This window comes from Lepidochelys kempii, chromosome 1 (assembly GCF_965140265.1).
Source record: "Lepidochelys kempii isolate rLepKem1 chromosome 1, rLepKem1.hap2, whole genome shotgun sequence".
NCBI lineage: Eukaryota > Metazoa > Chordata > Testudines > Cheloniidae > Lepidochelys > Lepidochelys kempii.
This window is the reverse complement of record NC_133256.1, coordinates 81,669,534-81,683,053: the sequence shown is the minus strand read 5'-3', so window position 1 is coordinate 81,683,053 and position 13,520 is coordinate 81,669,534. Positions and strand designations below refer to the sequence as shown.

Sequence of the window (13,520 nt, the reverse complement as noted above, 5' to 3'; positions counted from 1 at the left end):
TGAACAGTATTGCCAAAACCAAGTATTCAAAAACAGTGGGGCAGGTCCGCAAAAATCATGACTACATTAAAAATTGAGTGGTTTTATTATTTTATTTGCATTTTTGCTTTTTTTTTTTTTTTTTTTTTTTTAAAGTTGGGATTATTTACCTTTTGGTTTCTGAGTCTTTAGGGTACACTTGAGATACATTTTTCAGCTTTTCACTGCCACTGTGAGAGCTAGAAAGTTACTTTAAAAAAAAAAAATTGAAGCCGAGATGCTCATATTATGTCTTTGCTCCAGGAGCTGGAGCTTTAAGAAAAAAATATCTCAAAACTTGGAATAAAATTGCAGGAATTGGCAACATGTAGCAAGTCAGAGGCAGCAAAGCTTTTAAGCCTCTTAGACGGAAGCACTGAGTTTCTAGTTTTGATTTCTTCCCTATTAATCTTCTTCTTTTGGTGCATGTATAGTTTATTTAGTTAAATAAAACCAAGAAAATTTCATACACAAAACTGATGAAAAAAAAAAAAAGTCAGTTGTGTAGTGAAACACTTAAGTCAGCAATACAACAGTTAATTGGGAGTGTAGTCATAACACTCCTCATGTATATACAATTTCTCATAGATTGTTTTGCATCCTAAAACATGTTCTTGTATTTTTAAAAAAAATCTAAGAATTGCCATACTGGGTCAGACCGGTAACTCAATATCCTGTCTTCTGGCAGTGGCCAGTACCAGATGGTTCAGAGGGAATGAACAGAATGACAATTATTGAGTGAGCCACCCCTTGTCATCCAATCCCAGCTTCTGGCATTCAAGAGGGGACACCCAGACTATGTGGTTGCGTCCCTGACCATCTTGGCTAATAGGCATTGATGGATCCATCTTCAAGGAACTTATCTAACTCTTTTTTGAACCAAGTTATATTTTTGGCCTTCACAACATTCCCTGGCAATTAGTTCCACAGGTTGACTGTGCGTTGTGTGAAGAAGTACTTCCCTATGTTTGTTTTAAACCTGCTGCCTATTAATTTCATTGGGGACCCCTTTTTTGTGTGTTTTGTGAAGAGGTAAATAGCACTTCCCTGTTCACTTTCTTCACACCATGATTTTATAGATCTATATCATATCCCCCATTATTTGTCTCTTTTCCAAGCTGAACAGTCTGTCTTTTTAGTCTCTCCTTGTATGGAAGCTGTTCCATACGCCTAATAATTTTTGTTGCTCTTCTCTGTTCTTTTTCCAATTCTAATGTATCTTTTTTGAGATGGGGTGACCACATCTGCATGCAGTATTCAAAATGTACCATGGATTTATACAGAGGCAATGTGATATTTTTTGTTGTATTAGCTATCCCTTTCTTAATGATTCCCAACATTCTGTTAGCTTTTTTGACTGCCACTGCACATCGAGTGGATGTTTTCAGAGAAAACAGTGACTCCAAGATCTTTTTTGAGAGGTAACAGCTAATTTAGACCCCCCCATCATTTTATATGTATAGTTGGGATTATGTTTTTCCAGTGCATTGCTTTGCATTTTGTTACCTACTCATGAGAGGGCCTTCCTTTTTATCCCATGACTGCTTAGTTTGCTTAAGAGCATTTTCTCTGATTCTATATAAAAATGTTGTAATTTTATTAAGACTAGTGAGGATAGGTACTAATAAAGATTAAAAAAAATATTCTGGTGTGTTTCTTATTATCCCCACACAGTTATTTCTCTTAAAAGTAACTGGTATACACCTTTTGAAGAGGGAGGGAAAAGAATCTTGCTTATATGTGAAGTGACATTATAATGAAAATTGCATTAAGGAACGTTAAAATATTAATCTTGCCAAGTCAAGCACTCCAAAGGTAGGAAATACTAGAATTAAGATTGCTCAGGGAAACTGCATCTCCACCACTAGACTCCTCATTTGTGTAGACCCACAAAGATCAATTCTTCCTTCGGCCCTATTCAACTTCTAGATGCAGCCGCTCGTTGAACTGGTCAGGTGATGTGGACTCACGTGCCAGCTGCGTGCAGATGAGATACCGCTCTGCTTGTCTCTCACCATTACTCCTGAGGGCATTCTGCGCCAAAACATTTAAAATTCTGCACACAATAGTTTAAAATTTTGAAAATATTATTTGTCAGATAAATGTGGTAGCTCCAGCATGGCACTGGGGAGAACAGGCTACTGGCTGCACAGAGGTGGGAGATGACGACTGTGTGGCCTAACACAGCACATGTACTATGCCTGCCCCAGAAACACACCAGAGCCCTGCCCCTGCATGCCAGGTGTACCAGTTGTAGGCAGGCAGGCTCGGCAAGGCAGGATCCAAGTGTGGGGGGAATCCAGATGTGGGTGGAGAGGGTTCTGTGTGGGCGGCTCAATGGGGGATCTGGGTACAAGGGGGGGATCTGGATGCACAGGGGCTTGTTGGGGATGTTGTGGATGCAACAGTAATGGGACTCTGCAGGGGGGTGCACGTGAAGGTGGTTGGAGCTCAGCAGGGGGGTCCGAGTGTGGATGGGGATAGAGCTCAGTGTGGGGGTCCAGATGCTGGGGGAGTGGCGCCCAGTAGGGTTGGGATCCAGGTGCAGCTGGTTGGGGCTCGGTAGGGTGGGGATCTGGGTATGGGTGGCTCATCAGGGTGGTGCAGGGGGAATGGGGCTCGTTGGGGGGGATGTTTCTGGGTGCTGGGGGGGGGTGAGGCTCAGTGGTGGTATCTGGATGCACTGGGGTTGGACGGATGTGGGAGCAGCTCCCTGTACACTGATCCCTCCCGCTGCAGCTGAGGAGCAATGGGTGCAGGAAGCCTGTGGGGAGGGGAGTTTGCAGAGCTTCCTACAGCTGGGGGAGAAATCTGGAAATGGGTTTGACCCAGCCCTGGATGCCGTGCTTGGGAAGACACAAAAAAGAAGCTAACAAGAAATGGAAGATTGAACAAATGACCAGGGAGGAGTATAAAAATATTGCTGAGGCGTGCAAGAGTGAAATCAGGAAGGCCAAATCATACTTGGAGTTGCAGCTAGCAAGAGATGTCAAGAGTAACGAGAAGGGTTTCTTCAGGTATGTTAGCAACAAGAAGGTAGTCAAGGAAAGTGTGGGCTCCTTACTGAATGAGGGAGGCAACTTAGTGACCGAGGATGTGGAAAAAGCTAATGTACTCAATGCTTTTTTTGCCTCTAACTTCACGAACAAGGTCAGCTCCCAGACTACTGCACTGGGCAGCACAGCATGGGGAGGAGGCGACCAGCCTCTGTGGAGAAAGAAGTGGTTCGGGACTATTTAGAAAAGCTGGACGAGCACAAGGCCATGGGGCCAGATGCGCTGCATCCGAGAGTGCTAAAGGAGTTGGCGGATGTGATCGCAAAGCCATTGGCCATTATCTTTGAAAACTCATGGCGATCAGGGGAGGTCCTGGATCCCATCTTTAAAAAAGGGAAGGAGGAGGATCCTGGGAACTACAGGCCAGTCAGCCTCACCTCAATCCCTGGAAAAATCATGGAGCAGGTCCTCAAGGAATCAATTCTGAAGCACTTAGAGGAGAGGAAAGTGATCAGGAACAGTCAGCATGGATTCACCAAGGGCAAGTCATGCCTGACTAACCTAATTGCCTTCTATGATGAGATAACTGGCTCTGTGGATGACGGGAAAGCAGTGGTCGTGTTATTCCTTGACTTTAGCAAAGCTTTTGATATGGTCTCCCACAGTATTCTTGCCAGCAAGTTAAAGAGGTATGGGCTGGATGAATGGACAATAAGGTGGATAGAAAGCTAGCTAGATCGTCGGGCTCAGCGGGTAGTGATCAATGGCTCCATGTCTAGTTGGCAGCCGGTATCAAGCGGAGTGCCCCAAGGGTCAGTCCTGGGGCCAGTTTTGTTCAATATCTTCATTAATGATCTGGAGGATGGTGTGGACTGCACCCTCAGCAAGTTTCCAGATGACACTAAACTGGGAGGAGAGGTAGATATGCTGGAGGGTAGGGATAGGATACAGAGGGACCTAGACAAATTAGAGCATTGGGCCAAAAGAAATCTGATGAGGGTCAACAAGGACAAATGCAGAGTCCTGCACTTAGGACAGAAGAATCCTATGCACCGCTACAGACTAGAGACTGCATGGCTAGACAGCAGTTCTGCAGAAAAGGACCTAGGGGTTAGAGTGGACAAGAAGCTGGATATGAGTCAACAGCGTGCCCTTGTTGCCAAGAAGGCTAACGGCATTTTGGGCTGTATAAGTAGGGGCATTGCCAGCAGATCGAGGGACATGATCGTTCCCCTCTATTCAACATTGGTGAGGCCTCATCTGGAGTAGTGTGTCCAGTTTTGGGCCCCATACTACAAGAAGGATGTGGAAAAATTGGAAAGCATTCAGCGGAGGGCAACAAAAATGATTAGGGGGCTGGAGAACATGACTTATGAGGAGAGGCTGAGGGAACTGGGATTGTTTAGTCTGCAGAAGAGAAGAATGAGGGGGGATTTGATAGCTGCTTTGAACTACCTGAAAGGGGATTCCAAAGATGATGGATCTAGACCAGTGGTTGCCAAACTTGTTCTGCCGCTTGTTCAGGGAAAACCCCTGACGGGCCGCGCCAGTTTGTTTGTTTATCTGCTGCGTCCTCAGGGCCCACCCGCCAGGGGCTTTCGCCGCACAAGTGGCGGAATAAGTTTGGGAACCGCTGATCTAGACTGTTCTCAGTGGTACCAGATGACAGAACAAGGAGTAATGGTCTCAAGTTGCACTGGGGAGGTTTAGGAAAAACTTTTTCACTAGGAGGGTGGTGAAGCACTGGAATGTGTTACCCAGTGAGGTCGTGGAATCTTCTTCCTTTGAGGTTTTTAAGGTCAGGCTTGACAAAGCTCTGGCTGGGATGATTAAGGTCAGGCTTGACAAAGCTCTGGCTGGGATGATTTAGTTCTTGGTCCTGCTTTGAGCAGGGGGTTGGACTAAATGACCTCCTGAGGTCCCTTCCAACCCTCATATTCCATGATTCTGTGATAAGAGGAAGTCCCGTCCTCCCCAGTCCAGCCAGGCCTAGCAGCTGAGCCCAGCGCAGCGTAGGAGCCGCGTCTTCTCCAGTACCGCCCCACAGTGATATACCTCTCTGCCGCTGCCCTGGGCACCCGAAACATATTGTGGGGGGGGAGGGGGGGTCGCATGACCGCTTTTGTGACTTCCCTTTGCTTCCCTGTCAGTCATTTTTCTGCGGCGGGACAAAGAAATCTGCTGGGAAATGAATTTTGCGCATGCGCAGTGCCGCAGAATTCCCCCAGTAGTACACCATGCTACTACAACCAAGCTGGCCCAATGTTTGGACCAAATCTGCTTATGAACGAAGAACAGCTAGTTGAAGCTGAATTGAAGCAAGATAGAAGTGATGCTGCTGCGCAGAGCTGAAGTTTGCAGCCACTATGCAGTCTCCTGTGGCTGAAGGTACATAGCTACAATTAGTCAATTCAGTCCGTAGTTTGGGAGTGCTCTGATTTCTCTGACATAAGTTCTTAAATATTAATATGCTTCAGTAATACTTTCTACCATCCCTGGCTGACCAGGAGACTTTTATCCTGGGAGACCATGACCTGGTTTCAGTTGTTCATGCCTTTGTTGCCTGTGGACTGGACTACAGCAATGCAATATACCTGAGCATGAAGCTTTCAGCACTTGGGAAACTCCAACTCCTTAGTACTTTCTGTAGGAAGCTCCATAGTACACTGGAGCATGTCTTCTGAGCAACACAGGTTACAGTGAACACATCAGACCTGGCCTCCACTCCCTGCACTGGCTTGCTATATAATATGGAGTCAGGTTCAAGCACTTGGTCCTTATTTTGAAGGCACTCAGTGTCCTGGGCCCAGCATATCTAAAAGTTTGCCTGATGCCTCATGGTGAAGACTGGAGTTGACACCTTCCTCTTCTGGCACAATGAAACGCTTTATGAGGAGAGTAAGCTCGTTCTGTGTGGGAGACAGAATTTTCTTGTGGGCAAGCCTGAAACTGTGAAACAAACTCCCTCAGTAACTAAGGACCACAACAAATCTCTCGATTGTCCACTCCAAGTGGAAGGCACATTTTTTTGACCTTACCTTCTCAAATATGAGCAAAGAGAACCTTGTTTATATATTTTAAAAAAAAACAAACCCCCAAATCCAGCGGCAACAAAATATAATGCTCTACTGCAGTGGTTTTCAACCTGTGGTCTGTGGACCCTGGGGTGGTCTGCACACTATGACTAAGGGATCTGTGAAATTTGGTCATTACTGTAGAACAGTGGTTTTTCAATCTGTGGTCTGCGGACCCATCAGGGTCGCAGACTGTCTCTGATTTCCAAAAGGGTCTGCACCTCCGTTTGAAACCTTTTAGGTGTCCTCAAATAAAAAAATGTTGAAAACCATAGCTGTACAGTATACATGTTTCCCCTTGGTGAGAGGATGAGAGAGAAAACAATAAATCACAGACGTTCGTCATCTCACTTAATATAATACTGGACGATGCTCACATCCTACAGTGATGTGTGGTATAAGAACCTACCTATCTTAGAGTCTTAATTCAGCCCCATTGTGTGTATGTATTATGATAGCCTTACCCAAAGCCTTACCTTACCTTCTATAAGCCTTACCTTATAGAAAGTCTGTGGTCAAGCCTGGAAAACTATTAAACTCTCCCAAATGCTAAGCCAGATGTTTAAGAGCATCTCTTCTTAATCACAGTCTATCCATTGAATGAAGACGAGTTCTGTAGGACAAGTAGTGTGTGATGATGTAAATAAAGACTGCATCATTATGCATAGTCATTGAGGGTATTGAATTAAGTTTGCAGGAGCACCTTTAATTTTTGCATTTCCCAGTTTTTGAGTGCTTGATCATGCAAACTCTAGCATCATTATTTTAGCTTAAGTTTCATGTATTTCCTTAGTTTTTTAAAAATTAAAAAAAAAAACCAAAGTACGGCTGCTACTCTGAGACCTGTCAAGATTTCATTTTGTGGAACCATACTGACATCCCTTCCTCCAGAGGTCATCCCTCCTGTCAAATTTCAAGTTGCTGCTCTAAAACATGGGGGCACTAGAGCATCTCAGAGAAACAGTTGAAAGAAATGTTTAATACTGACATTTTATTTTTCTCTAATCTCCTTCTTGGAAACAGTTTAGTTGATTTTTTTGCTGAGCCTTTAAAATATGTATGTAAAATCCACCTGATGTAGAGATTTGGCTGGGCTGGACATTGTGTGCAGATATCATAAGCTAGGAGGATCAAGCCACCGACCGACCCCACTGGCACCACATCCTCCCATCAGGCAGTGGCCCGCTTTGAGAAGTGTCCTGCCCTCGAAGCTGAAAAAGAGAGAAGGAAGGAAAAAACTTTCTCCCAGCAGGCAGCTGGCCCACCAGGAAATGTCTGTAACTACAGTGGGTGGATTTGTGTTTTCCAGGATTGGACTCCTGAGTCATCTCAGGACCCATATATACATCTGTGGTAGAGATCATCCTCTAATTGAGGGATCGCTCCTGTGCTGATCTACAGTGGAGGTTAGGTCGGCTTACCAACATTGCTCAGAGTCTGGATCTTTCAACATAGCTGTGTCAATCTAACATATTTAGTATAGGCCTGTCCTTCGAGTGCTTTACTTGAAGGCTGAGCTTTCATGCTTTGTAGCCTTTGCATTAGTGTTTTTGATTATTTTTGCCTTAGTGCTTCAATGCTCTTCCTTGAAACCTTTTTTTGTTTTCTTTTCCTGCTCTGGCATTTTGAGCTTTCACTAAAACTTGAACACCACATTTCTCATGTGTTGGTGCACTTGCCTTTATGTAATAATCGTGTATGAACACTGTTTCCAAGGGTTTTGAAAACAGATTTTTAGCCAACTCAATCTGTTACCAAATACATGACAAAATAAGACTAGATAAAGTGCTAGAAAATATAGGGTAGGGGTTCTCAAATGTATTCAAAATGTAAATAATTTTAATACAATATTGTGGTGCCCCATTCTACCCATTTGTGACTATGTAGATCCTCTCTCTTCCCATTCATTACTTGACTTTCCCTGTGGCAACTTCAGCAATTCCTATGTGAAAAAGTAGGGGAGTTTTTATTGTGTTTTTAGTTTCTTTTAAGGCCATTTAGCAGCTGGAAACAAAGATCTGGTACAATGTTGACTGACTAACTCTGCATGTTGCTACCAAGAGCTTTGTGGTCTACAGTTTGAGAACCTCTGCTCTAGGGAACAATCCTCCTTTGGCAATATGATGGAACTAAAGGATCTTAGAATACCAAGAATCTCTCCTGCTTTACATTTGCTGCTCAAGACAACATTTTTGTCTCCCTTACATTTGAAGAGGAGTGAATAGAAAGTTTTTCACCATGCCACAACTTAACTGACCCAAGGTCTCGGTTGCGTGGGAGGTGTTCTCTCTCTAGCATTTTCAGCCCTTTTGGTATAGGGATCAAGAAGAGGAGACTAGGTATTCAAGGGTGAAATCCTGGCACTATTGAAGTCCATGGCAAAATTTCCTTTAACTTCAGTAGTATCCATATTTCAAAATTAACCTTTACTTGTCATTACAATTCATGTTGCCTTCGTAATTATGCACAAATTTTTCACTCTGGTAACACTTCAACACTGATATCTAGATGGCAGAAGGTCCAAAATAATGTTTGTGGTCAGTGCTGATTCAAGTAAGGGGCAGTCCATGTTTTGGAGAGCAGGTAGAAATAGCAGCTATAGTTCATATCAGCATACCTCAGAAAAGTTTATACTAACCAGGTGTAAATTATTATCCCCTGCTGTAATCTTATATTTAGAGATGAACTGCAACATGATTATTAATATTTTTTGTCTACTTGCATCAGTAAAAGTGTAACGTAATATACATTCCCTTTATTTTTCTGTGAAGGAGGTTAAATGACATCTTCTTGTGTAATGTAGATAGATGAAGATTAATTGCTAATATCCAAAACATTCGATATTTTAAGGTAACTTTGGTGGCGTTTTTTGTGGCCCAATCTTATCATTTCCTGCTGAAATTGATTGGAAGTTTAATTGACTTTAATAGCAGCAGAATTGAGCCCTAGATGTGTGTATTGTGCCAGGTTCGGGCAGTCTTGTGTTTTTCATTACTGAATTCTATATTTTTATCAATTATTTACAGATGTGATGCAGATCCCTCAGCCCTAGCTAAATACGTTCTTGCCTTGGTAAAGAAGGATAAAAGTGAGAAAGAGCTGAAGGCATTATGTGTTGATCAGCTGGATGTATTTCTTCAAAAGGGTAAGAAGTCTTCACTGTGACGATAAAACTTCAGTGATTTGCTTTGCTTATTAATGTTCGTGTACTCAACTTAATTTAGGATTAACTGCTTTTTATCTTTTTTATGAGCCTTCGTTAAGTGCAGTTAATTGAGTTGCGTGAAGAAAATAATTTATAAAATTTAACAAAAAACAGCAGTATTGTATGATATCAGTATTATATATATCATGGGTACAGCTTAAATTTTCCACCAACTATGTAAATAAGGACACTAAAGTTTATCATAATAGATATACTGGAACTGAGTACGTATTTGGGAGTGTGAAATATATGTCCCTTTACTTTCCCCAAAAAATTTAAACTTGAGATAAGATTGAGAGCATACATCACTAATTTTAGGGTAAATTGAGGTAAGATTGTATTAATTAAAATGGTTTGGAAATACAAGCAAGTCATTAAGTTTAAATTTAAAAGAAACACAAAAATTTTTGATTATGGCAGTGCCGTTATAAGACAGCTAAATAACCTTAATTCTGTTCTTTCTCAGGATATAACTACAGAGGGCAACTCTCAGACAATCTTATCCACCCATTTCAGTTTTTTTAATTTTTCCAAGTTTTCATCCTTTGTACTGCTCATGTGCCAACCTTTTAGCCTCTGTTAAAGTCCCTCCTTAAAACAGATTTCTGTTTACCCATTCTTTTGTCAGCATGCTGTATGAGTTATAAGGTAAGATCTTTGGGGCAGGGACTACATCTTCCTCTTCAGTATACAATATGAGGGCATATTGTACTTTATAGTACAGTTAACAATAAGCCTTCTATTATTGCTTCCAAGTAGGCTGGTTGATCACTAAAATTACATCATTTTGGGGATCATATTTCTATTGTGTGTTTGGCAGTGTAAGCACACTGCATATTCCCCCCTTATTACGAAAGAATACTTCAGATTTCGAAAAAAAATAGCAGAAATAAAAGGCTATTGTACAATCACAAGGCTAGCTGTGTTAGTTGACAAGTCGTCTTTAAAACTCCATTCCAAAATGTTTGCACCATGGGCCATCTTATATGGAGATGGATTTCAGTGATTGTATACTTGCTAGCATTTGGTAATATTTTCACCATCTTGACTCATAAAGTTCAATGTCATGATCACCTACTCTGACCTCCTTCATGTTGTACGCCACAGAATTTCTCACACTCCTGAAATGAACTCCTAACCTCTGGCTGAGTTACGTAAGTCCTCAAATCATGGTTTAAAGACTTCAAGTTACAGAGAATTCATCATTTACACTAGTTTAAACCTGCAAGTTTGACCTGTGCCCCGTGTTGGAGAGGAAGGCAAAAAACCACCAGGGTCTCTGCTAATCTGACCTTGGGGAAAATTCCTTCCTGACCCCAAATACGGCTATCAGTTAGACTCTGAGCATGTGGGCAAGACCCGCCAGACAGATACCTGGGAAAGAATTCTCTGTAGTAACTCAGAGCCCTCCCCATCTAGTGTTCCATTTCCAGCAGTTGAAGACTTTTGTTACTGACAGTTGGCAATGGGCCACATGCCACAGTAGGCAATCTCGTCATACCAACCCCTCCATAAACTTATCAAGCTCAGTCTTGAAGCCAGTTAAGTTTTTTCCCCCCCACCGTTCCCCATGACAAGCTGTTCCAGAACTTCATTCCTCTGATGGTTAAGGTTCATTCCTCTGATGGCTTGTCTCATTTCAAGCCTAAACTTGTTGATGTCCAGTTTATAGAAGTTAGTTCTTGTATCCACATTAACTTTAACTTAAGTAACTCCTCTCCCTCCCTGGTATTTATCTCTTTGATGTATTTATAGAGAGCAGTCATATCTTCTCTCAGCCTTGTTTTGGTCAGGCTAAACAAGCCAAGCTCTTTGAGGCTCCTTTCGTAAGGTAGTTTTTCTGTTCCTTGGATTATCTTAGTAGCCCTTCTTTGCACCTGTTCCAGTTTAAATTCATCTTTCTTAAACATGGGAGATCATAGTTGCACACAGTATTCCAGATGAGGTCTCAGCAGTGCCTTGTATAATGGTACTAACACTTCCCTGACTCTACTGGAAATACCTCGCCTGATGCATCGTCGCATTAGCCTTTTTCATAGCCGCATCACTTTGATGGCTTATAGTCCTCCTGTGATTAACTAATACACCTCCTCCTCACTTACTTCCAACTGATAAGTCCCTAGCTTATAACAAAAATTCTTGTTAGTCCCTAAATTCATGACCTTGCACTTTGTATTATTAAACTTCGTCCCATTTCTATTACGCCAGTTTACAAGATTATCCAGATCTTCATGTAAGATATTCCATTCCTCCTCCTTATTGGCTATACCTCCCAATTTTGTGTCCTCCACAAATATTAGCACGCTCACTTTTTGTGCCAAGGTGAATAATAAAAATGTTAAATAAGATTGATCCCAAAACTGATCCCTGAGGAATTTCACTAGTAACCTCCCTCTAGCCTGAAAGTTCATTTTTTCTGTATGACTTTTTGTAGTTGCCCCTTTAACCATTTCCTTATCCACTTTTCAGTTCTCATAGTTAGGACCCTACCAAATTCACGGTCCATTTTGGTTAATTTCACAGTCACTGGATTTTAAAAATCATAAATTTCATGATTTCAGCTATTTAAATCTGGAATTTCATGGTGGTGTGACTGTAGGGGTCCTGACCCAAAAAGGATTTGGGTGGGGGAGTTTGTGGTACTGCTATCCTTACTTCTGCGCTGTTGTTGCTGGCAGCCCTGTTTTCAGAGCAGGGCAGCTGGAGTGTGGTGGCTGCTGCTATCTGGGAGTTCAGCTCTGAAGGCAGAGCCGCTGCCAGCAGCAGCACAGAGGTAAGGATGGCATAGTATGGTATGGCCACCCTTACTTCTGCACTGCTGCCTGCAGAGCTGGGCCCTCAGTCAGCAGCTGCCACTCTCTTGCCACCCAGCTCTGAAGGCGTCAGCGCAGAAGTAAGGGTGCATGGTATGGTATTGTCACCGTTACTTCTGCGCTGCTGCTGGTGGGGTGCTGCCTTCAGAGCTGGGCACCTGGCCAACAGCCGCCGCTCTCCAGATCACCGCCCCTCCCCCCCAGCTCTGATGGCAGTGCAGAAGTAAGGGTGGCAATACCGTAACCCCCCTTAAAATAACCTTGTGACCTCTTGCAACTCCCTGTTGGGTCAGGACCCCCAATTTGAGGAATGCTGGTCTGCCCTGTGAAACCTGTATAATATAGGGTAAAAGCACACACAATCAGATTTCACGGTCCATGATGCGTTTTTCACAGCCATGAATTTGATAGGGCCCTATTCATAGAAATCCCCATCTTCTCCAATTTAATAATTTTCCCATGTGGAACTGTATCAAATGCCTTACTGAAATCCAGGTAGATTAGATCTACTGCATTTCCTTTGTCTAAAAAATCAGTTATCTTCTCAAAGAAGGAGATCAGGTTGGTCTGGCACAATCTACCTTTTGTAAAAGTATGTTGTATTTTATCCCAGTTACTTTTCACCTCTGTGTGCTTAACTACTTTCTCTTTAAAAATTTGTTCCAAGATCTTGCATACAATTGAGGTCAAAGTAACAGGCCTGTAGTTTTGTGGATCACTTTTCTTCCCCTTTCTTAAAAATACGAACTGTATTAGTAATTCTCCAGTCATAAGGTATGATCCCCAAGTTTACAGATTCATTAAAGATCTTTGCTATTGGGTTTGCAATTTCATGTGCCAGTTCCTTTAATATTCTAGAATGGAGATTATCCAGGCCCCCTGATTTAGTCCCATTAAACTGTGGTAATTTCTAACTCCATATCTTCGTTGCCATTAGCTACAATGCTGCTAATCCTAAACCCTTCATTAGCCTCATTAAAAACTGAGGCAAAGTATTGGTTTAGGTGTTGGGCCATGCCGCGATAACATTTAATCTCCACCCCATCCTCAGTGCTTAATGGTGCCACTTCTTCTTTACTTGTTTTCTTCGTAGTTATATTGCTGTAGAACTTTTTCCTATTGGTTTTAATTCCCTTTGCAAGGTCCAACTCTTCTTGGCTTTTGGCAGTTCTCTATTTATCCCTACATTTTCTGACCTCCAAGAAGTAGCTTTCTTTGCTGATCCCTCCTACGTTCCAGTCCTTGTAGGCTTTCGGCTTTCACCTGTTTGAGATGTTTGCTCATCCAGCTTGGTCTGAAACCCTTCTCTGTGAATTTTTTCCCCTTGCTTGGTGTATGGAGGCTTCAGATAGCTTCTGCATCTTCGATTTAAAGTAATGCTAAGTCTCCTCCACATTCAGATCCTTGAGTTCTT

At 42.5% G+C, this 13,520-nt stretch overlaps 1 protein-coding gene across 4 annotated transcripts in view; it reads left to right on the top strand.

The window, feature by feature from the left end:
* RBM26 (RNA binding motif protein 26) overlaps nt 1-13,520 on the top strand; it is a 115,399-nt gene that overhangs the window by 16,366 nt on the left and 85,513 nt on the right. For all 4 annotated transcript variants that reach the window (XM_073347394.1, XM_073347385.1, XM_073347403.1 and 1 more), the window contains exon 2: nt 9,115-9,233. In XM_073347394.1, the coding sequence (XP_073203495.1) occupies nt 9,115-9,233 (119 nt within the window). The remainder of the gene's footprint in view (nt 1-9,114; nt 9,234-13,520) is intronic.